Source organism: Cynocephalus volans, chromosome 1, assembly GCF_027409185.1.
Source record: "Cynocephalus volans isolate mCynVol1 chromosome 1, mCynVol1.pri, whole genome shotgun sequence".
In the NCBI taxonomy this organism is placed as follows: Eukaryota; Metazoa; Chordata; class Mammalia; order Dermoptera; family Cynocephalidae; genus Cynocephalus; species Cynocephalus volans.
This window is the reverse complement of record NC_084460.1, coordinates 31,480,254-31,504,614: the sequence shown is the minus strand read 5'-3', so window position 1 is coordinate 31,504,614 and position 24,361 is coordinate 31,480,254. Positions and strand designations below refer to the sequence as shown.

The 24,361-nt window shown below is 43.1% G+C and overlaps 2 protein-coding genes across 3 annotated transcripts; one reads left to right on the top strand and one right to left on the bottom strand.

The window, feature by feature from the left end:
- Positions 1 to 1,656: 1,656 nt before the first annotated feature.
- On the bottom strand, positions 1,657 to 3,103 carry ROMO1 (reactive oxygen species modulator 1). The gene is made up of 3 exons (XM_063094728.1): positions 2,996 to 3,103; positions 2,659 to 2,789; positions 1,657 to 1,854 (listed from the first exon to the last, which is right to left on the bottom strand). The coding sequence occupies exons 2-3, from the start codon at positions 2,787 to 2,789 to the stop codon at positions 1,746 to 1,748; spliced, it is 240 nt and encodes a 79-aa protein (XP_062950798.1). The 5' UTR covers positions 2,996 to 3,103; the 3' UTR covers positions 1,657 to 1,745.
- Positions 3,086 to 23,070, top strand: NFS1 (NFS1 cysteine desulfurase). 2 transcript variants are annotated; one of them, XM_063094718.1, is made up of 13 exons: positions 3,086 to 3,255; positions 3,892 to 3,995; positions 4,706 to 4,822; positions 5,730 to 5,813; positions 7,689 to 7,841; positions 14,603 to 14,696; positions 15,333 to 15,467; positions 18,107 to 18,264; positions 18,688 to 18,793; positions 18,875 to 18,956; positions 19,874 to 19,957; positions 20,374 to 20,463; positions 22,350 to 23,070. In XM_063094718.1, the coding sequence occupies exons 1-13, from the start codon at positions 3,159 to 3,161 to the stop codon at positions 22,411 to 22,413; spliced, it is 1,368 nt and encodes a 455-aa protein (XP_062950788.1). In that variant the 5' UTR covers positions 3,086 to 3,158; the 3' UTR covers positions 22,414 to 23,070. The 2 variants fall into 2 exon arrangements, with proteins under 2 accessions (XP_062950788.1, XP_062950782.1); XM_063094712.1 differs by having other exon boundaries at positions 3,886 to 3,995.
- Positions 23,071 to 24,361: the final 1,291 nt, after the last annotated feature.

Genomic DNA, 24,361 nt, shown 5'->3' with positions numbered 1-24,361 from the left:
AAAAATGCTTCACTTTTTAAAAGTAATTACTAAACAAAATGGCATAAGTTCAAATGGATTTCCCAAATTTATTTAGTTGCGTATGCTACTATATTTAGGGATTCTGTGCTATCATATTAGTTGGGCAGTGCACCTTTAGTATTTATAGTCTGAACTCACATCTTCAACTTTTGTATTTTCGTTAGATCTTTGGGTTGGCAATGTTGATCCTAATGGCATGTTACCTTCAAACATTTACTGCCTTACCTGCTTATTTCATTTCTGTTGTATTGATTTTTTAGCACCGAGGCACAAGTTCTATAGGTTTATTCAGTTATCAAACAAATTGATTATTCAGTATGAGTTTGGCAGCATCTCAATTTTATTCGAAGCCTTCAGGTATATTTTTAACCTGTTGTTTTATTTCTCCCCTTAATTGCTTTAGTTATTTAATCTGACGAAATATTTTAGGTTCAAGTTATCTATTTTTCAATACTAGGCAGCAGTGTTTGGGGTAGAAACTTTTTTTGCTGCTGCTGCTATCCAGTACGGGGATCCAAACCTTTGACCTTGGTGTTAGTGGGGTAGAGATTTAAGCTGTAATTCCCCCCCCCCTTCTTTCCGAAATATCCGCTGGTATTGCTGCATTTATTTTTTTTCCCTTGAACTAAGTTCTGTCAAGTTGTTCCTTTCCAGGGAAGTAGGAACATGGCCTTTCTTAGTTATTTGATCTCTGTTGAAAAGAGGTGGACAAAGTCTACCATCACAGAATGAAATTTGGTTTATAAATAATGTTCAGAGGAAATGTAGGTAGAGTTTACTTAACTCGTATCATGTGATGCCTAGGAAACAGTTCAAATGGCCATTCTGAGTGAAATCCTTTAGGTTAGAACTCGTGAGACAGCAGCCCATTCTTTGGTTGGGAACTCTGCAGCTGCTGTAACTATTTTGGTAGTATCTTAATTCCTGTCAAATATTCATGTATTTTCTTGTATTTTAATCATTACATTGACTACCATCTTTTAAAGTTCTGATTAGTAGAAATTTGAGGGGTAATGCAAGTCAGAAAATCCACCAAGGCCTGTGTGGTCTGGGCAGGTGAGGGGAACTTCATTACTGAAGCCACCCTTAGCATCAGAATTTTGTGGGAAGTCAAGTTGTATAGTTTACATTGTTGATGGCCGGTTGGAAATCATCTGGGATTTAATTTGGCCAGTTGAAAACTTAGAGGTGGCCAGTGTTTAAAAGCCAGCAGCAACCTAGACTTCTGTTTTTTACCTTTAAAATGGTGCTAATAGCACCAAGCTTCAGGGTTGAATTGAGTAATAGAGTTTACTAGAATCTATGGAATGTAACCAGAGCCCCCAAATATTCCAATTTTGGATTAGCAGTCTTGTGAAACAGACACCAACCCTACTCATTAGGCCACCTTTTTATTTATTTGTTTTTTTTTTTGTGACCGATAAGGGGATCGTAACCCTTGGCTTGGTGTCGCCCACACCGCGCTCAGCCAGTGAGCGCACCGGTCATCCCTGTATAGGATCCAAACCGCGGCCTCAGCGCTGGGGCGCCGCACTCTCCCGAGTGAGCCACAGGGTAGGCACTAGGCCACCTCTTTTTAGCCTAAAAGATCTTTGGCTAAGTTGGATAATAGAAGAAAATGGCTCTGACACTTGAGACTACTCAAAGAGTTGGTTTTATTATATATAGCACACGGGCTGAGATTGGTGAAAAGGCATAGATGTAGCAGGCAGCTACTGTCCTGGTTAACATCGGATGCCCATTCCGATGGCCATGAATGTGCCAAAGGTGCCACCACTCTGCATCATGGTTTTCCCAATGCCGCCCATCAGCTCTCGACCCCGCATTCCAATCCTGAGGAGAAAACCAAGTTGGGGCCATTTGGGAACAAAAATACACGGAAGAATATTAACTTTATAATCTGTGCTTCTAATAATGATGAATTGAGCACTACTAAAGTCTGACAACCCCTGTATCTCATCTGCCAATTACTAGACACTCTTCCCACCCGGAGTGGGTAATTACAAGAAAAAGGATCGACCCATCAGGGTCTCTAGGGCCCTCAAACTGCCTTGATAACTACAATAACTACCACAGTGCTTAACATAGTGTTTAGTATAAATGGTATGATCTTGGAAAAAGGGGAATGACGATCTCTAAATGTAAAAATGACCATAGTACAGAGTTTTATCTGCTTCGTCTGCACATCCTGTTCCTGGGATAGGAAAACTGCTCAACAAGTTTGTTTCGTTATACACAAGTAGAAATAAAAACAGCACCAGCAATACTAATAACCATTTACTGAGCACTTAATATGTGCCAGATCGTAAGTGTGCTGGTTTCATTCTTAAAACTGACGTAGGAGTTATTGTCCCAATCCTATACTGGAGGAAACCCAGCCTTTACTTGTCTAAAGTCACCGAACAAGTAAAGAGAAGTTCTGGCCAGAAAGGATTTTGACTCTAGAGCCCAGATTCTAGAGCAATCACGCTTCCAACCTGTCCTTTCAGACTGAAGATGGTTAAAAGATCAGTCTCGCTCGCTACAGGACAGCGATGGAACTGGAACAAAGTAGGCTCTATTGAGGATCCAGGCCGAGTGGAGTGGTGTGGGAAGTTCCAGTAGTCCCGCCCGGAGATCACCGCCCGCGCCCCTCACCTGAGACAGGAAAAGGTGCCGAAGAGCGCCCCGGCCGCCATGCCCACAGCGCAGCCCATCACAAAGCCCATCTTCACCCGGTCGAAGCAGCTTGGCTGGGACTGTCCATAGGGACCCACGGCCACCGGCATCTGCAAGGTCCAAGGGATAGGGAAGTGCGGGCCCAGCCGCTAGGAGGGCGTCGGGCAGGGACGGAGGCGGCGGGGAGAGGAGTAGGCCCAAGGGTTGGGAGAAGTCAGGGAAGGAAAATCAGCGCGTAGCCACACTCCACCACCCTCTTTGCATTCGGGCCCACGCGCCGCACGACACCGCACGGTTCGGGCCACCCCCACCTTACCTCCCTTGTGGCGTCGGTCGCTCAGTTCTACGTCTCGCACGGAAAGCGAGGCGGAGGGCGCTCCCGACCCGAGCAATCGCTTCCGGAGCGCGGGGCAGTACTTCCGGAAGCGTGTGGCTGTGGACTACAGCCACGTCGGGTGGTGGGCTCTGCCCCCGGGACCATGCTGCTACGAGCCGCCTGGAAGCGAGCGGCCTTGGCCGTGAAGGCGGCTCGCGGGTCGAGGCCCGCGGCGCTCACTCGGGGGCTGCGCCTGCGCGGTACGCTCCCGGTCCTGCTCGCTGCCACCCTTCGGGGAGGCGCGGGTTCTTCCACCTCGGCGCGGCCACGCACTTGAATATCCCGGAACCTCCCTGTCACGTCCCGCTGCCCATACCTTCTGACCCTTTCTCTCCGATGCACCCCTCAAACTTTCTGCCGAACGGCTGACACCGCCGCGCCACCCCGCAGATCCTGCCCCGCAGGCCCCCAGAACCTTGGAGGCTGGACCTTCAGACCTGGCCTGGCCAACTTTTAGAGTCCTGGCTCTCGTCCAGCTGGTAACCTTTGAAAGAAATCTCACCTACTGTGTCTCCACATTCCTTCTAAATGGCTTTGCCCTTTAGAGCCCTCCTCACTTCCAATTTGAATATTGAGACAATTTGAATATTTCCCCAATGTCCCCCTCCAAGACCCCTGTCTCTCTCTGTCCCTTACCTCCTTTTACAGCGTGCTAGGTTCTCTGATGTTTGGTTTCCTTTCCATTGACATTCGACCCCAGCATCCCTTAAACTTATCATCCTCATTCCATCCAGCTTTTACCTTCTGCTATCTTGGATGCCCTGCGTTTATAGTTGCATCCTTTCTCACTTGGCCACTCCGTGCCATTTTTTATTTTATTTTTTTGTCAGTTGTAGACCATGCTCCCCAGTCGGCTGTTCCCTCAGATAGAGCCACTGCTTCGGAGGCGGAGTCAGTGCTGCGACCTCTCTATATGGATGTGCAAGCTACAACTCCTCTGGTAAGGATGGAGGGGCAGCTTTTCCCAAGGCTTTTTTACGGGGAGTAAGTGGTAGAAGTGACAATGCAGAGGGATGGCTGAATCCCTGTAGAAGTGAGAGCCATTGAGATGTGCTGCAAAAAGCAATGAGCCAGGAATCAGGAGGCTCAAATACTAGTCTGCTAGAAATGGCTCAGTTTCTTACTAGCTATTGACCTTGCTTACATCACTTCAGTGCAGGTGCTACAGTAGTAGTGAAAGGCATGGGCTCTGGAATTAGCAGGACTGCCACTTAGTAACAACATGAATTTGGGCAAATATTAAATGGTTAAAAGAGGTAAAGCAGCCTGGCACTGATAAGCACTCTAGTACTAATACAAATTTTCACAAGTATGTGAGAAAGTGTGTTTGTCTGGGCTCTGTCTTGTCCCAGCCTCTGATAGGTCACCTTGCCTGGCTGGAATAGAAACAACTGGGAGAACAAGGCAATGTTTATAGACTGCCTGTGGGGGTGGCAGAACCATCTGATGTAAAATGGATTGGGAGTGGGACTGTATTAGGTTAATATTTGGTTATCACCTTAGGGGGATGGAGGAATGTTTGAGGCCTAAGCTAGGCGGTGTCTGAAGAGTTGGGAGTGCATTTAGGCAGGGTGAGCAGGTCTGAGGGGATGGAGTGGGGCCTGAGTTGACTAGGAGCTCAAGGAGTTTGCTCAATTCTGTTATACTCAGGACCCCCGGGTGCTTGATGCTATGCTCCCTTACCTAGTCAACTACTATGGGAACCCACATTCCCGGACACATGCTTATGGCTGGGAGAGTGAGGCAGCCATGGAACGTGCTCGCCAGGTTAGTACAGAGGAGTCTGGGAGGTTCTGAGGTGAGAGGTCTGTGGGAGACATTTCCTTCTTAGTAGGTGCAGGTGGAGGTGGAAATGGTTTTGGTTTCCTTCTAGAAGAGATTTAGAGAGCAGGTTTAGAGTTTGGCTGCAGGCATTTGATTAGTTCCCACATTTCCTAGCTAAATGTGTGACCTTGGGCAAGTTATCTAATTTCTCTAAGCCTCAATTTCTTCACATTTAAAATGGAGATTGCAGGGCCTGCCCGTGGCTCACTTGGGAGAGTGTGGTGCTGATAGCACCAAGGCCAAGGGTTCAGATCCCTATATAGGGATGGCCGGTTAGCTCACTTGGTAGATAGAGCCTGGTGCTGACAACACCAAGTCAAGGGTTAAGATCCCCTTACTGGTCATCTTTAAAAAAAAAAATTAAATAAATAAATAAATAAATAAAAATAAAATGGAGATTGCAGGGCTGGCCAGTTAGCTTAGTTGGTTAGAATGTGGTGTGTTATAACACCACAAGGGTTCAAATCCCTTTACTGGCCAGCCAGTACCAAAAAAAAAAAGGAGATTGCAATAGTTTCTACTCGCTAGGGTTATTGAGTGGATTAAATGAGACAATGCTGGTAAAGTGTTTATTAACACAGTACCTGTACATAATAAAAGCTCAATTTAAGTGCATTTAATAAAAATCCAATAGTATTATTATTATTATTTTGTACTGGGCTGCAAAAGAGCCTTGGATCTGGAATGTAACTGAGTCTGTCTCTTGTCTGACCCTAGTAAGTGCAGAGCTTCTTCCTGGGCGGTTGGTTAAAGGCAGTGGAGCACTTCCAGGGCTCTGTTCTAGCTGTGTCTGTAGCCCCAGTCCTGCCTGGGGAACTGATGTGATAGATCTCTCTTTCTTGACTTGCAGCAAGTAGCATCTCTGATTGGGGCTGATCCTCGTGAGATCATTTTCACTAGTGGCGCTACTGAATCCAACAACATAGCAATTAAGGTAAGAGAAGGGAACCAGAGGTCATATCTGGGCTTTCCTGACTCAGGAGCTAGTGTCCTATCATTTGGACGCATATATGTATTTCCCATCCACTTACCCTACCCTATCGTGAAGAGAAGACATACACTTCCTGATTTGTTGCTTCCTTCAACCCTTTGTAATCCACTCTGTCTTATGTCTATTCTCCTATTGGTCTGAGTTCTGTGAGGTAGTTGGATAGGGAGGAGGTGGCTCTTTGGCCACTAACTGTTTGATTTTTTGGATTGCAGCTACATCAGAGAGTGGATAATGGTGATTGAACCCCTTTTCCTATTCTTTTGATCTAGTAGCAGCAAAGTCCAGAATCACTTGTACTTGTACATGTTTCTCTGCTTCTTGTTAGCAGCTTCACCCTTATATACATGATTTAAGGGCTGCACTCCTCTCAGCATTGCCATTCTTTCTGATTAGATGTTTGCAAAAAGTTCTTCCCCTTTCTTTAGATGTCTCCGTTTTGTAGGTTTTTTTATTTTGTTGTTTTTAGATGCCTCCATTTTGAAGTGCTTGTGGCTGTGGTGCCCTCTGCAGGCATTCACTTGGTTACCCACTCTGAGATCAGTCATTTTATCCTTGGATATATAGATCCTTGGTGCTAATGCAAGTAAAATTCCATTTTTAGTAATCATGTTGGTGATTCGCAGACTGTAATCACATTTGACTGGGCCTTGGTACCAGGATTACTTGTGTAAATGCCAAGGCTCTGAGAAATTGTGGCCTGCTGTGGGTTCAAGTCTGGCTTCACTCCCTCTTGTGGTTGTCTCTCAACTGTGCTGCCAGGGTTGGTTTCTCTGACCTTGGCTGAGCTGTAGGGGGCCTGGGATGACTGTCTCCAGAGCCACCAGCACTCTGCCTGATCCTGTTAGCAGGAAGGCATCCTTTCTTCATACTGCAGAGACCATAAAGTCAGTGTAGAGGTCTCTCCAGAGGTGGGGATGGTTTCTGGAATGGGGAGCACTTTCAAAACTTTGAAAATGTTTGCTTTGGAAGTCTCCACAGGTCTCAAACCTAGAACAGGCCAAGAATTGCTAACAACAGCTGTGATGGTATTCCTCCTAGTCTCCCGGATGGATGACTTGTAATTCATTCCTGAATGAATGAATTACAAATGTTCAGATAGTATGGAGTAGAACTCCTTAATTTAACCCCATAGAGATAATTTTAACAATTTGCTGTATGTTTCTCTAAATTTTTAAACACATACATTTACCTGCATATTAATATTGCTATTATTTTAATAGATTTAATTTTTTATAGAAGTTTTAGGTTCACAGTAAAATTGAAATGACAGTAGAGATTTTTCATATATCCCCTGACCCCACATACACATAGCCTCCCCCATTATCAATATCCCCCACCAGAGTGATACATTTGTTATAACTGACATTGATACATCATCTCCCAAAGTCCATAACTTACACTAAGATTCACTCTTAAAATAAATAAAAACAAAACAAAAAGATGCACTCTTGGTGTTATACATTCTATGGGTTTGGACAAATATGAGTCATTCTAGCAAATTATTGACCCTTAGAGAGCTATAGTAAGTCCTACATTTATAGCTGGCCAGGCAGAAGTATGGGTGGCTTGAGACACCTCAGACTTGCATCTGGCCTCTGAGGTGGGAGCAGTCTTGTGGGACTAAGCCCTTAGCCCGTGGGGTTTTTACTAACTCTGAGTAGTGTCTGAATTGAATTGAATTGTAGAACACTCAGTTGGCGTCAGAGAATTGGTGTTGGAGCATAATTCCCTTGCTCACTTTCCCCTTACAAATGAGATTGAAGTCATTGCTGTCCCTCTGAGTATGTTTTCTTTCCTTCCACCACCACCAATTTCTAGGGTGTGGCCAGGTTCTATAGGTCACGGAAAAAGCATTTGATCACGACCCAGACAGAACACAAATGTGTCTTGGACTCCTGCCGTTCACTGGAAGCTGAGGGTTTTCAGGTCACCTACCTCCCAGTGCAGAAGAGTGGGATCATCGACCTGAAGGTAAGAGTGGCTCTTGGGCAGGAGGGGCAAAATAAAATACGAAAAGCCTAGCTTCAGCCTGTATATCTATCTCTTCAACCTCAACTGGAGCTTGAAGGACTATATCTAATGGTTAGGGTGGGGTTTAGGGATATAGGCCTGGCAAAGAAAGATTATGTTTCCCTTGGCTGGCTGGTTAGCTTAGTTGGTTAGAGTGCAGTGTTATAACACCAAGGTCATGGATTCAGATCCCTGTACCGACCAGCCATCAAAAAAATTTTAAAAAGAGATTATGTTTCTCAGGTTTGTTGGTGCTTCCTGGTTTGTATGAGAACCACTGGGCATGTGTCCAGGGTGCCATGGACTCACTCTCACCATGGCAAAGCTCTGGCATCCTTTTTTTTTTTCTTTGTCATTTTTTCGTGACCGGCACTCAGCCAGTGAGTGCACCGGTCACTCCTATATAGGATCCGAACCCGCGGTGGGAGCGTCGCCGCGCTCCCAGCGCAGCACTCTACCGAGTGCGCCACGGGCTCGGCCCTCTGGCATCCTTTTTTGCAGTGATGCCTCTCATCCCCCTAAAGAGAAGGTGTAGTTTCCTTGAGTATTTCCCTTTTTGGCCCATTTCCTTATCTGTCCATTTTAAGTAGTGAGTCCAAGCATCTTGTCTACCAGATTTTGAATAACAGCATCCCTAGCCACATCCTAACATGCAGTTTGTAGTCAGAGCTCTGACTCTAAATTCCAAACCATTCTCATCATTCATCGTTTCTTCCCTCTTTCTTCTTACCCACATTCAGTCATCAATCCGTCACATTCATATCTATGGCTATTTTCTCATAATGTCTCTGGAATTGTACTTTCCTCTCATTCCTTTGCTGGATTGTATTGCATCTTAGCTGTCTCTGGACTTACCTTTAGCCACTACCTTCCAGCATATCCTGTAGATCTTTACCAGACTGGCTTCTTTCTCTCTCTCTCTCTCTCTCTCCCTCCCTCCCTCCCTCTCACCCCCTCCCCCTCTTCTTTTCCCTCTCCCTCTCTCTCCCTCTCTCCCCTTCCCTCCCTCTCCCCCCACTCCCACCCCCTGGCTTTATTTCTAAACCATTCATTTGACCTTTTTTCACTCTACTCAGAAATCATCAGAGATTTCCCAATTCCTTTAGCATGAAATATAACTTCATTTACTTGGCACTCAAATTTCTTTCTTTACGTGCCAAATTTCTTTTCTTTTCTTTTTTAAAAATTTCAAAAATTGAGATATAATTTACATACCATAAAATTCATCCTTTTAATGCATACAATTCAGTGGGTTTTAGTGTATTCACAAAATTGTGCAACAGTCACCAATATCACACTCCAGAACATTTTCATCAGCCGAAAAAAGAAAACTCTGTATTTTTTCTTTTGTCATTTGTGCTTTTGGTGTCATATCTAAGAATCCATTGCCAAATCCAAGGTCATTATGATTGACCTCTATGTTTTTGCTCTTATATATAAGTCTTTGATCCATTTTAAGTTAATTGTCATATATGGTATGAGGTAAGGCTCAACTTCATTTCTTTATATGTGGCTATCTAGCTATCTGAGCACCATTTGTTGAAAAGACTGATTTTCCTTGTTGAGTAGTCTTGGTACCATCTGGACTCTCAATTCTATCTATATATCTGTCCTTATGGCATTACCACACTGTTTTTATTACTGTAGCTTTGGGCAAGTTTTTTTTTTTTTTTTTTGGTGGTTGGCCAGTACAGAGTTTGAACCCTGGAAATTGATGTTATCAGTACTACACTCTAACCAACTGAACTAACTGGCCAGCCCCTTAATGGTATTATGTCCACTAATTCATGAAAATGGGATGTCTTTCCATTTATTTAGGTCTTTAATTTCTTTCAGCAACATTTTGTAGTTTTCAGTATATGAGTCTTATACATTCTTGTTTAGATTTATTTGTAAGTATTCTTTTGATGCTCTTGTAAATGGAATTTTTTTCTTAATTTCCTTTTCAGGTTGTTCATTGCTAGTGTATAGGAATACAACCAATTTTTGTATATAGTGCTTGTATTCTGTTACTTTGTTGAACTCATTTATTAGGTCTAATAGTTTTTTGTTGATTCTTTATGGTATTTTATTTATATACATATATAAATAAAAAGATCTTTTATATATATATAAAAGGTCAAGTTATGTGCAAGTAGAGATCCTTATACTTCTTTCCTTCCAATCTGGATGCCTTTTATTTTTTTCTTGCCTAATTGCCATGGCAAGAACTTATTGTTCAATGTTGAACAGAGTGGCGAGAGTAAATATCCTTGTCTTAGTCCTGGTGAAAGCTTTTAGTCTTTTCACCATTAGGTATGATGTTAGCTGTGAATTTTTCATAGATGTCCTTTGGCAGATGTCCTTTATCTGGTTGAGGAAGTTCTATTCTATTCCTAGTTTGTTGAATGTCTTTTATCATGAAAGGGGGTTGAATTTTATCAACTGCTTTTTTGTGTGAATCGAGGTGATCATATGGTTTTGTTCTCTATTCTATTAATAAAGCTTATTACATTAATTGATTTTATAGATTGAACTTGTTTTCCTGGATTAAATCCCATTTGGTGATGGTGTATGATCCTTTGTATATGTTGCTGGATTTGGTTCGTTAGTATTTTGTTAAAGATTTTTGTGTCACTGGTTAAGGTGGCAGAATAGATAGTCCACAGTGTCACTGTCTCCCACAAATCAACTAATTTATAACTATTAAAAAGTAACGACAGCCACGCTGGGGCTGCTAGAACTCAGGAAGAGGAGGAGAAACCTAGAGTTCATGAAGGCAGGAGAAGCCATGATGAGAGAAAGAAAAAATTGCTCTCACCATTTCGAGCCCCGGACGCTTCAAAGCTGGAGATGGTGAGCACACAGAGTGGGAGCTGGCAAAATCCACAGCTGTGCCCTTCATATTAAATTGCTTGGAGGTGGCAGGGGAGAAAAGGGTTTTAGTGGTCCCCAGGCAAGCAAGACCACTAACAGGGTTCCTGTAGACCCATATAAGAGTGAGGAGCTACAACAACTGAAAAGAGGAGCCACTCAGAGGCTGGTGAGTCATCACAAGGGAGCAGTGCATGTCCTGTCCCATGGGAGTGTTTGGAGTGCAGGTGGTGGTGGAGATGGTCCCACTTGGGGAACACTGAGGCAAAGCATGGACAGCTGATCTGCCCCCGAATCAGCGCAGGACCACTCAGTGGAGATGATCAGAAATACAGAACTCCAGGGGGTGCAGTTTGCTGATAAGACTCAGGCCAAGATCAGACTTTTCACACAACCCAGGTGTACCAGACCTCACAAGACCCGCAAGTACATACAAGGCCAACAATTCAAATCTGAGCTGCACAAAAAGCCTTCCACAGGAAATCAGCAGCAATGAAGCAATTTAGCTTAGCTCAACCACAAGGCTCAAGTTCTGGTCCCCACAGGAAGTTCCCCCATTTTAGAAGTAAGCAAAGGTCAACAAATTAGTTCCAGTGCAGAGTTTAAGTGGTGGGAACAGCAAATTATCAACACAGAACTGTAAGAAAAAGCAAAATACCCACAGATCAGAGACAAAATTTGATATTAACTAGTAAAGGTCTAACACCACCAAAGAACACCTATAAAACTGAGAAGGACCAGAAGCCCCCTGGGTTCCCAAGCTGGGGAGAGGGGAAGGTGGGGGCTTCAGCTCCGCACCCCCCACTTCTGCAGCCTGCCCAGTGACGACCACCGAGCTGCTGCAGGAAGTACCCCAGGCTCCCGACCTGGGGCGGTTGGGGCTAGGGGCCTCAGCCACACCCCCCTGACATTTGCGACCACTGAGCTGCTACAGGAAGCACCCTGGGCCCCTGAGTCTGGGCAGTGTGGGGACAAAGGCCTCAGCCACACACCCCCTGACATTTGCAACTAGCCCCAGTGATGACCACTGAGCTGCTACTGGAAGTGTCCTGGGCTCCGAGCCAGGGCAGTGGGGAGGCCAAGGGTTTTAGCCATGCCCCCCTGACATCTGCATCCAGCCCAGCAATAACCAAGCTACTGTTGGAAGCCCCCTGCAAGGATCTCCCCTGCCGGAATGAGGGGAGTGCCTTGATCATGCTCCTCTTCCTTCCTCCTTTTCCCATCCTATTTCCCTCCCCCTTTTCCTCTCCCCTTCCCCCACAACTGCTCCACAGTAACATCTTAGAGTAAGGCATGGAGCTGCGGGAAACTGAATCCAGCTGCAACCAGGTAAAGAGCACCCCAAAATACCATCTCTACACGGGTAGCCCACCATAGCCACCACAATTGCCATGGCTGCCACAAGAGTGGCTATTTTCTATAGCAGCAGTCACAGCCACTGTGCAGATGACACATCAGACTCTCAACTGCATCGACACAAGGAGAGGCACCAGCAGAGACCAAAAAAAAAGAGGTCCTCTCTCTCCACAAAGCACACTCCAGAGTAATAGAAGAAGCATCTGATTTATAATAGGGGAGGATTTGATCATACTTGTCTCCGTACTGGACAGATCATCTAGGCAACAAACCAACAGAGGAACAGTTAATCTGTCAGATGGAGAGAACAAATCTATGGTTATTGGGGGGGGGATGGGGAGGGGAAGGAGAGGGGGAGATTGGATATGGGGCATAAAGAATATGATTTGTAACAATGAATATGCTAATAAAAATACATTAAAAAATAAAGATTTTTGTGTCTGTACTCTTTAGGGATATTGATCTGTAGTTTTCTTGTGAAATATTTGTCTGGTTTTGATATCAGGGTAAAACACTGGTCTCATATAACATGTTGGTTGTAATCTACTGTTTCAGTCTTGCTGACCACTGTGCCCCTTCATAAGACTCTGCATTCCAGCCACACTAGCCTTCATGTCTCCCTAATGTGTCCCGGCCAATCCTGCCTTGGGCCTTTCCTCACGTATCCCCTCTTTATCTGTTCACCTTTTCTTTGCACTTATCTTAATCTTCTTCCTCTTTTAAAAACTCAAGTCCCAGCTCTCATGAAATCTCTTTAGCTGTTCCTCTCCCTTCTGATCTCCTTGTCTAAATTCTCTCAACATGGAATGGCTTTTTACTTCTGTGCTGTGTTGTATGTATACGTCTTTCTCTCCACTAGGCTGTTTCCTTTTTTTAAAATTTTTTTTAAAAGATGACCGGTAAGGGGATCTTAACCTTTGACTTGGTGTTGTCAGCACCACGCTCACCCAGTGAGCGAACCGGCCATCCGTATATGGGATCTGAACCCGTGGCCTTGGTGCTATCAGCACTGCACTCTCCCGAGTGAGCCACGGGCTGGTCCCTAGGCTGTTTCTTGAATGCTAGGAGCACATATTTTCTAGAGATTTATTTATTTATTTATTTATTTATTTATTTATAAAAAGATGACTGGTAAGGGGATCTTAACCCTTGGCTTGGTGTTGTCAGCACCACATTCTCCCAAGTGAGCTAACCGGCCATCGATATATAGGGATCCAAACCCGTGGCCTTGGTGTTATCTGCACCACACTCTCCCAAGTGAGCCACAGGCTGGCCCTTCTAGATTTTTACTTCTCATCGTTCTTAACATAGTACCTTTCTTTCACTTCATACCATTTATTACGTCATAGTGCCAGGACAGGCCTGCCATCAGGGAGCTCATGTTCTAGTAAAGGGGACAGTTAACGTGTAAACAAACATATAAATGAAATAATTACAAATTGGGAAAAGTGCTATGAAGGAAGCAAACAATAAGCTGAGAGAGAACATGACATTGAGCATCTCTGTTAGACCAGCATCAGTCAAGGCATAATAGATGTTGATGGGTGGATCAGTAATTCCTTAAAGATACATGTTTCAGTCACATGTGGTTCCTACCTCTGTGTTGTTAATACAGAGAGATCACATGTACCCATTGCCCAGTTTCCCTAATAGTAACATCTTGTAGAAGTATAGTACAATATCATAGCCAGGATATTGTCAATGATACGATCTATCAGTCTTGCTCTGATTTTCTCAGTTTTACTTGTATTCACTTGTGTGTGTGTGTGTGTGTGTGTGTGTGTTTAGATCTATGCAATTTTATCTCATTAGGTTCTTGTAACCAGCGCCATAGTCAAGATACAAATGGTCATCACCACAGTGATCCTTCTCATTGTTCTTTTAAAACCACTGATCTGGGCTAGTCTGGGTATAGTGGAGTTTACAACTAATTGATCTTTGTTCCTTCTCTACTCCCACTGCTTCATGTGACTACCCTCAAAGCAAAACAAAAATACCACTATTCTATTCTGTATTTCTTTAATTTTGTCATTTCATAATATTGTATAAGTGGAATCATACAGTATGTAACCTTCTGGGATTGGCTCTTTTCACTGAGCATAAGTCTTAATCATTCACCCATTGAAGAACATCTGGCTGGTTTCTAGGTTTTGGCTATTATGAACAAAGCTACTATGAATATTTGTGTATAATTTTTTTGTGAATTAAATTTTTATTTCTCTGGGAAAAATGCCCACTAAAAGTGCAATTACTGGGTTGTATGGTCATTTTGTGGTAAGTTTTATTAGAAACTGCTAAACTGTTTTCCAAAGTGGTTGTACCATCTTACATTTTCACCAGCAATGTATGAATGATCTATTTCCTCTGCATCCTTGATGGCATTTTGTGTTGTCACTATTTTTATTTTAATCATTCCGTTAGGGTGTAGTGAAAGGCTCCTTTTCAAGACTAAGCTTGCCTACATTCTGATTTTATTGGCACTGTATAGTCTCCTTACTCCTACATATTCTTAGGAACTAGAGGCTGCCATCCAGCCAGATACCAGCCTGGTCTCAGTCATGACTGTGAACAATGAGATTGGAGTCAAGCAGCCTATTGCAGAAATAGGTGAGTATCATGGGTTAACCCTGATTCTTGCCCACCAATAGGATCCATCTGAGGGAGCAGGGGTATATAGTACAGTAGGAAAACCAAAGGAAAGAGAACTTCAGTACCTTGTTCAAGGACATTATAAGTGGCATAGCCAGTATTTGAATCCAGGTCTAGTACCCTTTATGTTTGTTTCATTTTATTGCAGTTGTTGCCAAAAATACAACAAAACAAAACAACAGCAATAAAAAACCTCTACCCTTTTTTCATCTTTTTCCCTTTAGAACATCTTTTTTTTAATCCCCACTGTAATCTCTTTAGGCACATTAGCTAACAGATTTGTTAATCTTTGCTTCTTTTAAATAAAAAAGCATTTAAAAGGTAATCTGACATATTGAAAGTCTGGTGTTAGTGAGGTGGTAAGAATCTTATGCATCAGGATGTCAGGGGTGTTTTGACTCCGTGATTTGCTCTTCATCTTTTTTGTCTCAGTGAAGGGAAGCTGGGGGGCTGGGGGGGGGGAAGGAGGAGGAGAGAAGGTAAGAGGAAGTGGAGGGAGAGGGTTTACTATAATATTCATGGTGCATTGTGGGACTACTGTCAGTTGATTTCCCAATATTGTGCTGTGGGCCTTCCCCTCTGTTCTTTCCTCAGGGCAGATTTGCAGTTCCAGAAAAGTATATTTCCATACTGATGCAGCCCAGGCGGTTGGAAAAATCCCACTTGATGTCAACGACATGAAAATTGATCTCATGAGCATCAGTGGTCATAAAATCTATGGTCCCAAAGGTACCAGCCCCTCCTAGAGTTTCTCCTCTCTGTAAGCCCTTTGACAGATGTCCTTGGAGTCATGTGGGACTACCATTGCTTTCGAGGAGGTTGTACATTTTCAGAGTGCCTTGCAGAATGCAAGTTTCATTTAGCAATAGCCAAGAACACTTGCCTGTTTGTAGACCTTAGCAGTTACTATACAGCAGGCCATTCTTCCTTGTTGTCTTCAAAAAATTCTTAGAAGACATGTAAATATTAATTTGGTTGAGGAACAAGGGGTTTTATCAAATCAAATTTAGCTAGATAAGCCCAGCTGTCTTGTCTGCCCTCCTGTGATGTGCAGAGCAACATTATTTGAGTCCTTCATTCCTAGGGTCTTGCTTTAGCTTAGGGTAAGACTGTATAGACTTTTACATCTCTTGATGTTTGTTTCTAGAAGACTTAGTCTGTGCTCCTGTTAGTCTCTCAAGGATACTTGTCTGTTCCCTGTGGTCCTGTTGTTTTTATTTTGGTGGCAGGCCAGCACGGAGATCTGAATCCTTGACTGCGGTGTTATCTGCACTGTGTTCTACCAATTGAGCTAACCAGCCAGCCTCCTATGGTCCTATTTACCTAAGAATGTTTTCAAGCTTGAGTTTGGCCTTTTCCCCCAACCATTGGGAAGAGACTGCTCTCCTTTATTTTATGAAGATAGCTATAAAGAATGAACAACTCCTGTCTCTGAAGTGAGGAATTTTTTTGGTTGATGTCTATGCCAGTTCACTTTCTGTGTTTGCAGGGTGTGTTATCTGGGTGTATACCCTAAGGAAAAAGGTGTAATAGCTCTTGGAAATACAGAAGATAGCTCTTTCTAAGGGATCCCAGAGGTTATGAAGAGTGTTTTTGTGAGCTATTATTTCAAAAAGTCCAACAGGCATTCTATCTTTATCTAACTAAATGTTGTCTGTGTTAGTTTCTATTGTAGTTATAACTTTTTTTTTTTTTTTTTTTTAAAGATGACTGGTAAGGGGATCTTAACCCTTGACTTCTTCGTGCTGTCAGCACCACGCTCTCCCAAGTGAGCTAACTGGCCATCCCTGTATAGGGATCCCAACCCGTGGCCTTGGTGTTATCAGCACCGTACTCTCCCAAGTGAGCCATGGGCCTGCCCTTGTAGTTATACCTATTTTGATAAAACAAATGAATTCATATTGATCAAAAGCTCTGATCAGCATTTATATGTGTATAGGTGTTTCTCATTATCCAAACTCCTGCTTTCCGAAGTCAGGATCTAAATAGATTTAGATAATGTGATATCCTTCACTGTCCAGACATTTAATCTGAATGCTTGCTCTCCAAATTTGGAAACTGCATAGATTCAGATAATGTAGGTCACTTGAATTTTTTTTTAATGGAGAAATGAAATATTTAAGAAATTCAGTTTCATACATAAATTATTTTAAAACTGGGATAAATTTGGGAGCCATTGCCTTGGTTCTTCCAGTACTTCCATTCTCTGCCTAAACAGTTTTTCTGTCTGGGAGAAGAAGGACTTTATCAAGCACCCACTCTATTCTTCCGTTGTTGTTGGCTGGGCAGTACAAGGATCCAAACCCTTGACCTTGAAGTTACCAACAACACACTCTAACCAAGTGAGCTAACCAGCCATCCCCCACTCTATTCAAAAACCTTTTACTACTAAGTGTGTATCTTTGCATATTCATATTTTGGTATAAAATTCCTGTAAGTGGGTTTGCTGAATCACAGGTTATACACATTTTTAAGTTTTGATAGACCATAGGAGATTGTGCTACTTCCTACTTCCATTCTGATCCCCTTCTTTTCTTCCCTCTATAGCTTTTATTGTTGTTGTTGTTGTTTTTAATTTTAATTTGTTTAGAAGAGATAATATATTCACATGGTTCAAAATTCAACAGCTATAAAAAAGTACATGGTGGTAAGTCTGCCTCCCACCTCTGTCCTCTAACCATGAGTTCCCCTCTGGGGAGGCAGTTTTTTAGGTATTTTTCTAGAGTTATTCAATGCATTTGTAAGCACAGATATACGTCCTCTCTGCACTCCTTTTTATCCAAATGATAACATACTAATCATTCTGATCTTGCTTTTTTCACCTAACAATACATCTTTTTTTTTTTAAACTAAACTACAGACTATTCAGATTTCACCAGTTTTCTAATAATGTATCTTGCAGATTTTACAGTGTCAGTATGACGAAAGCTTCCTCATTCTTTTGTACACCTGCTTGGTATTTCATTTTATGGGCATACCATAATTTATTTGACTGTTCCCCTCATGTTGGACATCTAAGTTGTTTCCAGTTTTTTTGCAGTTATGAATAATGCTACAGTGTATGACATCATTTCATACATGCATAGGGAGCTACTTTAAACCATTTTGGTGATTACTCCTTCTGATAGTTACCTTCCTAATGTTAAATAATTTTGCTAAATATTATGCTTTTACTGATATTTCTTCTTTTCTCTCAACTTCTTTTTTTGGTTTTTGGTTTTTGGCAGCTGGCTGTCAACTTTTTTTATTTAGAAGTATTTCCTGCTTATGGAAAAGTTGAAATAATACTTTGACTCCTTTGGAAAGTGATATTTTGTTTCATCTGTGTCTCTCTTTTTCTCTTTTTTGTAACAAACTTTGTTTCCCAGGGGTTGGTGCCATCTACATTCGTCGCCGTCCCCGTGTGCGTGTGGAGGCCCTGCAGAGTGGAGGGGGGCAGGAGCGGGGTATGCGGTCTGGGACAGTGCCCACACCCTTGGTGGTGGGGCTGGGGGCAGCGTGTGAGGTGGCACAGCAAGAGATGGAGGTATGGGGAGAGCAGTTCCCTCCCATAACTTCTTCCCCTGTGCTCAGTCTCCTATTTAGAGCTTCTCAGCATGATTGAGTCAGAGCTCTGCTGGAAGAGGAGATTTTAAAAATCTTTGTCCTAGTGCTTCTGGCACCTTGTCCTGAGGGAGGTGTTATAGGCTCCAAAACCCGTGCCCTTTTAGTAGTTATTAGTTCATTTGTTTCGGGGTTGGTAGAATCCCGTGTCTAGATATTGTGCACTTTTTGCATACCAGACACTGTGTTCAGTGCTGGAGATACAGTGTTCTCCATTAGTAATATAGGACGATAGGTTGGTCTGATGCACAGTCACTTCTGGGTATAGGAAAAGGGCTCCTCAAACTATGTGTTTGTGAGCTGACTGATGGACAGTACGTTTAGTCTTCCCTTGCCTGCTTCTTAGTACGACCACAAGCAGATCTCAAAGTTATCAGAGCGGCTGATACAGAAGATAATGAAGAGCCTTCCAGATGTGGTGATGAATGGGGACCCTGAGCACCATTACCCTGGTATGGACGTGCCCTTTCTATCCCCATTCTGGAAGAGGCTGAGACTCGGAGACCCTTCTCATAATGTTTTTTTTCCTCCAGGCTGTGTCAACCTCTCCTTTGCATATGTGGAAGGGGAAAGTCTGCTGATGGCACTCAAGGATGTTGCCTTATCCTCAGGGAGGTGAGTTGGACCAGACAGACAGGAACTGTGGCAGGACCTATTAGGTTGGCTTTTGTGTGCCATATAGGTTCTTAAGCTTCCCAGTGTGGAGATGACAGGCATAAGAGCTCTTTTTGAAGGGTAAAGGTTATTTTGTAAGTGCCTTTTTTTTTCTTTTTTTTTTTAAATAAAGATGACTGGTAAGGGGATCTTAATCTTTGACTTGGTGTTGTCAGCACCACGCTCTCCCAAGTGAGCTAACTGGCCATCCCTATATAGGGATCCAAACCCGTGGCCTTGGTGTTATCAGGACCACACTCTCCCAAGTGAGCCATGGGTTGGCCCTTATTTATTTATTTCTTTTGGCAGCTGCCTGGTTCAGGAATCTGAACCCATGACCTTGATGTTATAAGGCTGCACTCTAACCAACTGAGCTAACCGGCCAGCCTTGTACATGCCTAGTTTTTAGCTGGCTGGACACAGACTAAAGTTTACCACCTCAGGAAGGCTTCCTGGGGTAGAATTTTGTGCCTTTTTTGGTCTTAGGGGATGTATCTGTTCTAGGGATACACTAGCAATTCTGTCACAGGCCTCCAGAATTGAAAATGCTCCAAAGACCATCAAGGGTTTAGCTGCCCTCCAGGCTGGTACAGATGGTGTATTCTGTCCTGGAGGAGTGAGCGCATGGTCCTCTGCTGCCTCTTTTTGTCAAACCCAGCTCATGTGGTATCATGCTCTCTCAGGCTTTGGTAGTGTGCTTATCCACCAGAGAGGCCAGAGGAGCTAGGTTCATATCCCAGGATGTATAGAGCAGCATTAGGACCTTTAGCTCTGCTAGAATAGAAGGTTTCTTTTGTCTCCATAGTATGACTCAAGGGCCCTGGGGGATGGGAGCAAGATGGGGGTTAGTGGCTAAAAGCTCATGTCTGTCTCCTTAGTGCCTGTACCTCGGCATCCCTGGAACCTTCTTATGTCCTTAGAGCAATCGGCACTGATGAGGATTTAGCACACTCTTCTATCAGGTCAGTGAGTTGAACTGCAACATTTAAGAAAGGCATCCTCTTGTATTTTTTATCTCCTATTATGGTCTTTCTCATCTATTTCTCCTTATCCCTTCTGGATTCTTTGTGAAAGTTCTAGAGCAGTGGCTCTCAGACTTCACTGAGTATCACCTGGGAAGTTTGTGAAAGATGACAATTTCTGAGTCTCACACTCAGATATTCTGATTCTCGAGGTCTGGGGGAGGAGTAGGAAATGTTTTCCCAGCTGATTCTACTGTGGGTGGTCCACAGACCATGTTCAGAGAAAATCTGACTTAGAGGGGAAGGTCCATATTCTTCTTTCCATGTCTTTTTGTGTTCTTAGTGAGTATTTACTGAATCAGTTTACCCCAGTGCCAGAGCTCTGATGCAGAGCTCTTCTCCCATGCCTTTTTCAGGTTTGGCATTGGACGCTTCACTACAGAGGAGGAAGTGGACTACACAGTGGAGAAGTGCATTCAGCACGTGAAGCGTCTTCGAGAAATGAGGTATGCACTGTTGTGTCAGAGACCCTTTGGAAGAAACTGTAGTGCTATCTCCTCTCTTGTCCTCAGGCTATATGTTCACACTGACAGTAAGCAAAGTTTGAGAGTACTTGGATTTTAAGATTTAGAGATTCCACGAAGCAAAAAAGTAGATCTCTTTGGCTGCTTGTTTTCAGAGTATGAGAAAGTAATTTAAAAAACTAAATAACTACCTAAATGCAGATAGTGTTTTTCATTATTGGTATTGATAGTATTAGTAGTTGTCATTACAGCAATATCAATACAAAATTAGTGATTTATAGGCTAAGTATAGGAAAACTTCCTTTAAGATAGGGATTCTTAATTTGGGTTCTGTGGCTGGACTTTAGCCCTAGAACATGACAGCCCTGAAATTGTTTGCTAAATGTAGTATAATTATGCATTTTCCTTGGAAGAAAGTCCATAGTTTTCATCAGATTCTCAAAAGGTTAAGACCTACTACTCAGTTTTCTTTATAAAGGTCAAGAGATTCTTGACTAGTCCGTTACCACCAGGGTTTCCCCTTGTACCCATAGAGCTTAGCTTCCTCCTGGTAACATTGAGGCCTCTGGATTTTTTTGACCCTGGCTCTGTCCTCATTCAACTTGACATTCAGGATTCTCTTGATCTAGTTGGTGGAGTGAGGAAGTTCAGGTATACACCCTGTTTTGCTTTGTGAGATCTCCCAGGCCTTTCTTTCCTCTGGATTTTCCTTCCTATGGTCTAGCTGTATTGTTTAAACATCTACAGCTTGCTTAGTTTTCTTAGGCTCAGAATTTTTCCTTTGGCCTGGCTTTCTGGTACTCTCTGGGACACTCAAAGGGCATTCCTACTTACCATGCTGTCAGCAAAGCCTTATTCTTCCTATCTGTGTGGGTAGGTGTGCATTTGCACTCTATTCCCTCTGACCCTTTACAAATGGAATTCAACCTGGTCCCATTAGCCCTAAGCAAGAGCCTTATTTTGTGAGCCTGTGTAAAATGTGACCTTCAATAAAGAGAAGGGACAGGAAAGAGATGGCTAACTTTAAGGGCTTATGGAAGATGTCATAAATAGAAAGGCATGCTGGGAATGCATAGTATGAAGGAGAGGAATAAGCCAAGAATAGAATTAAATTGGATAGAAGAAAATTAACTGGAGAGATCCAAACTACAAAATCTCATAGCCATAGCACACTGAAGTAATATCTGGTCTAGGCACATTATCTAAAACATCCAAGCTGAAGGGGATCAGAGCTTCACAGAGATTTCTCAGCTGCAGTTCTTATGTGAAATGGGATGCTCAGGTCTGAGATCCAAGAGATCCTTTTGGATTGGAGTCAGTGATGTTGGAAGCACAGTCCAATTCTGGGGAGATGAAGCTGGCAAGGACTGAGTAAGGGCAGTGCATACCGAGATAATTTAGGGCTAGTTTCCAGCCCTGAGTGGGAACTAGAGTAAAACCCAGAAACAAGTGCTAAAAAGTGGCCCATATGTGGTGGACATTAGTAGAGAGGCTGAAATTGGTTGCTTATACAGGTCCCTAGGGTCTTGTTCCCCCAGGGAGATTATGTCCATAGCCTCTCACAAGTGGGATAAGAGCTTCAAGAATATGACCACATCTTATGCCCATTGGCTGAAGGCCCCCTTGCAGCTAAACCTGGGATACCTGGTTATTCCTGTTTGTTGGCAGTTGAGGAGAGGCTAGAACTGACAAGGACTTACAAGTAGCTGGGGAAGATTTATTAAACACCTGTGTTGGGGTCTACCAGGGCAAGAGACAGAGGAGTGACAAGGACCGGAGGAGGCAAATCATTGCTCAGGACCTCAGAACTAATGTTGGCTGCTTCTTATCTAAGACTTCACTCATGCAGTGCCTCTTGTCTTTGGCAGCCCTCTCTGGGAGATGGTGCAGGATGGCATTGACCTCAAGAGCATCAAGTGGACCCAACACTAGAAGAGTGGGCACCTGACTTTGTGCTGGCCTGGTCCCTCCTTCCTCACTGACCCACAGTGAGGTGCTCCATGGTCACACCAGAATTGGTATAGCCCTGTTAACTTCAGCATCAGCCCACCTCCAAGACAGAAACACAAACTATCTTTCCCTGACCTCAGTTCCTTTGGTGGAAAACACTCCCCATTTCTCTCCAGGAGTTCTTCTCCAGTCTTACAGTGTGTAGACATTCTCATTCTGAAGCAGTAGAGATATTTGCTATGATATTGCTGCTGGACATGTCTGTGTCCTTGGTGGGGATAGCAAGAGGAACTGGAAGAAGGCTCTTTATTCAGGGACCCTGCTACTCTATGTGGATACTTGAGTCGTCGCTTTTTGCTGCTCATCTGAACTGGCTTCTCCAGCAACAAGCATAATCAACTTTGATTTAATCTTCTTTTTGGCTGCAAAGGATATCTCTTCATATTGACTGTAGACTGAACAGCAAGTTCCTTGGAAGGCTTGTCTCCTTTCTGCTCTCATCCTCCTTCCTTTCTTTCTACCTAATGGAGCTAGAAATATCTATTATGACTCTACCCATTATTCTAATAATTTATGTTTCTTTCCTTAAAATTTTTAATTTGAAGATTGGAGAAATAAACTCATCTTTTTTTTTTTTCACCTTTTTCTATTTACTCTGTGTATTAGTCTGTTTCTGTTGCTTACAAAATACACAGAACTGGGTGATTTATAAAGAAAATGAAATTTATTGGCTTACAGTGTCAGAGGCTAGGAAGTCCAAAGTCCAGGGAACATATCTGGTGAAGGCTTTCTTTGGTGACTTCAGTGATGGCTGGGTATCACATTGGGAAAATGGTGGAGAGAGACAGCAGAGACTAACCTCTTCATTCACTTTCCTTTTAAGACCCTCCAAACCATGCCCATGACCACCATTATTAATCCATTCACTACTGCATGGTCCTACAATCTAATCACATCTTCAGGGCTCCACCTTTAATTACCATAATAGGATTTCCCAGTCTCTTAATAGTCACAGTCGGGGCCAAGTTTCTAATACATAAAACTTGGGGGACACAATTCAAGCTTCAGTGAGTTTGAGGGGACATTCAATCTACTACATTCTGTGACTTTATGAGAGGCTGAGGGAGAAGTGGAAGATATATTTGGGAATTGTGGAGAAGATTACCACTCCACCTGATTTCCATAGATCACTCAGTCAGCTTGCATATCTCTTCATTCAACAATTATTTGAATGCCTACTAGTAGCCAGATATTGTTCTGGGTATTGGGGGTACACTGGTTAACAGGACCAAAAATGACCTTTCCCTCATTGAGATTTCATTCTAGTGGAGAGATGGAAAGTAAGAAGTAAACAAAGAACACTGTGTATTGTGATAAGTGCTACAAAAGAAATAGAGTAGTAATAGGAAATAACAGGGAGAACCTACCGTGCTATGTGTTCTATGAAAGCTTTTCTGAGGAGGTGGTGCTTAAGCAAAAATATGAGGAGCCAGGGCTGGCCTATTTGCTCAGTTGGTTAGAGCATGGTATTGTAACACCAAGGTCAAGAGTGCGGATCACTGTACTGGCCAACTGCCCCAAAATAAATAAATAAATAAGAGCCCAACTGCACACACACACACACAATAAATAAATAATAAATAAATAAATAAATAAAAAGAGCCAATGATGGCCATCTAAGGATGAGTGAGGGATGAGAAGGAACAGCAAGAGAAAAAGACCTGAAGTGTGAAAAAGCATGGTATGTTTGAGAAACTAAGAAAAGGCCAATGCCAGTAGAGTTTTTCCATTTGTGGGTCTGAACTCATAGGTGGGTAGTTACTAGCACTAAAAAAAGAGAGAAGGGCCGGCCTGTGGCTCACTCGGGAGAGTGTGGTGCTGACAACACCAAGGCCCCGGGTTCGGATCCCATATACGGATGGCCGGTTCG

Bases quoted from the DNA above. Each gene is read 5' to 3' on its own strand.
- ROMO1 (XM_063094728.1), bottom strand. From the start codon at position 2,789: ATGCCGGTGGCCGTGGGTCCCTATGGACAGTCCCAGCCAAGCTGCTTC. The intron at 1,855-2,658 runs GTGAGGGGCGCG...TTTTCTCCTCAG, and splicing joins GGCACCTTTTCCTGTCTCAG to GATTGGAATGCGGGGTCGAG.
- NFS1 (XM_063094712.1), top strand. From the start codon at position 3,159: ATGCTGCTACGAGCCGCCTGGAAGCGAGCGGCCTTGGCCGTGAAGGCG. The intron at 18,957-19,873 runs GTGAGTTGGACC...CTGTCTCCTTAG, and splicing joins GTTGCCTTATCCTCAGGGAG to TGCCTGTACCTCGGCATCCC. The intron at 20,464-22,349 runs GTATGCACTGTT...TGTCTTTGGCAG, and splicing joins AAGCGTCTTCGAGAAATGAG to CCCTCTCTGGGAGATGGTGC.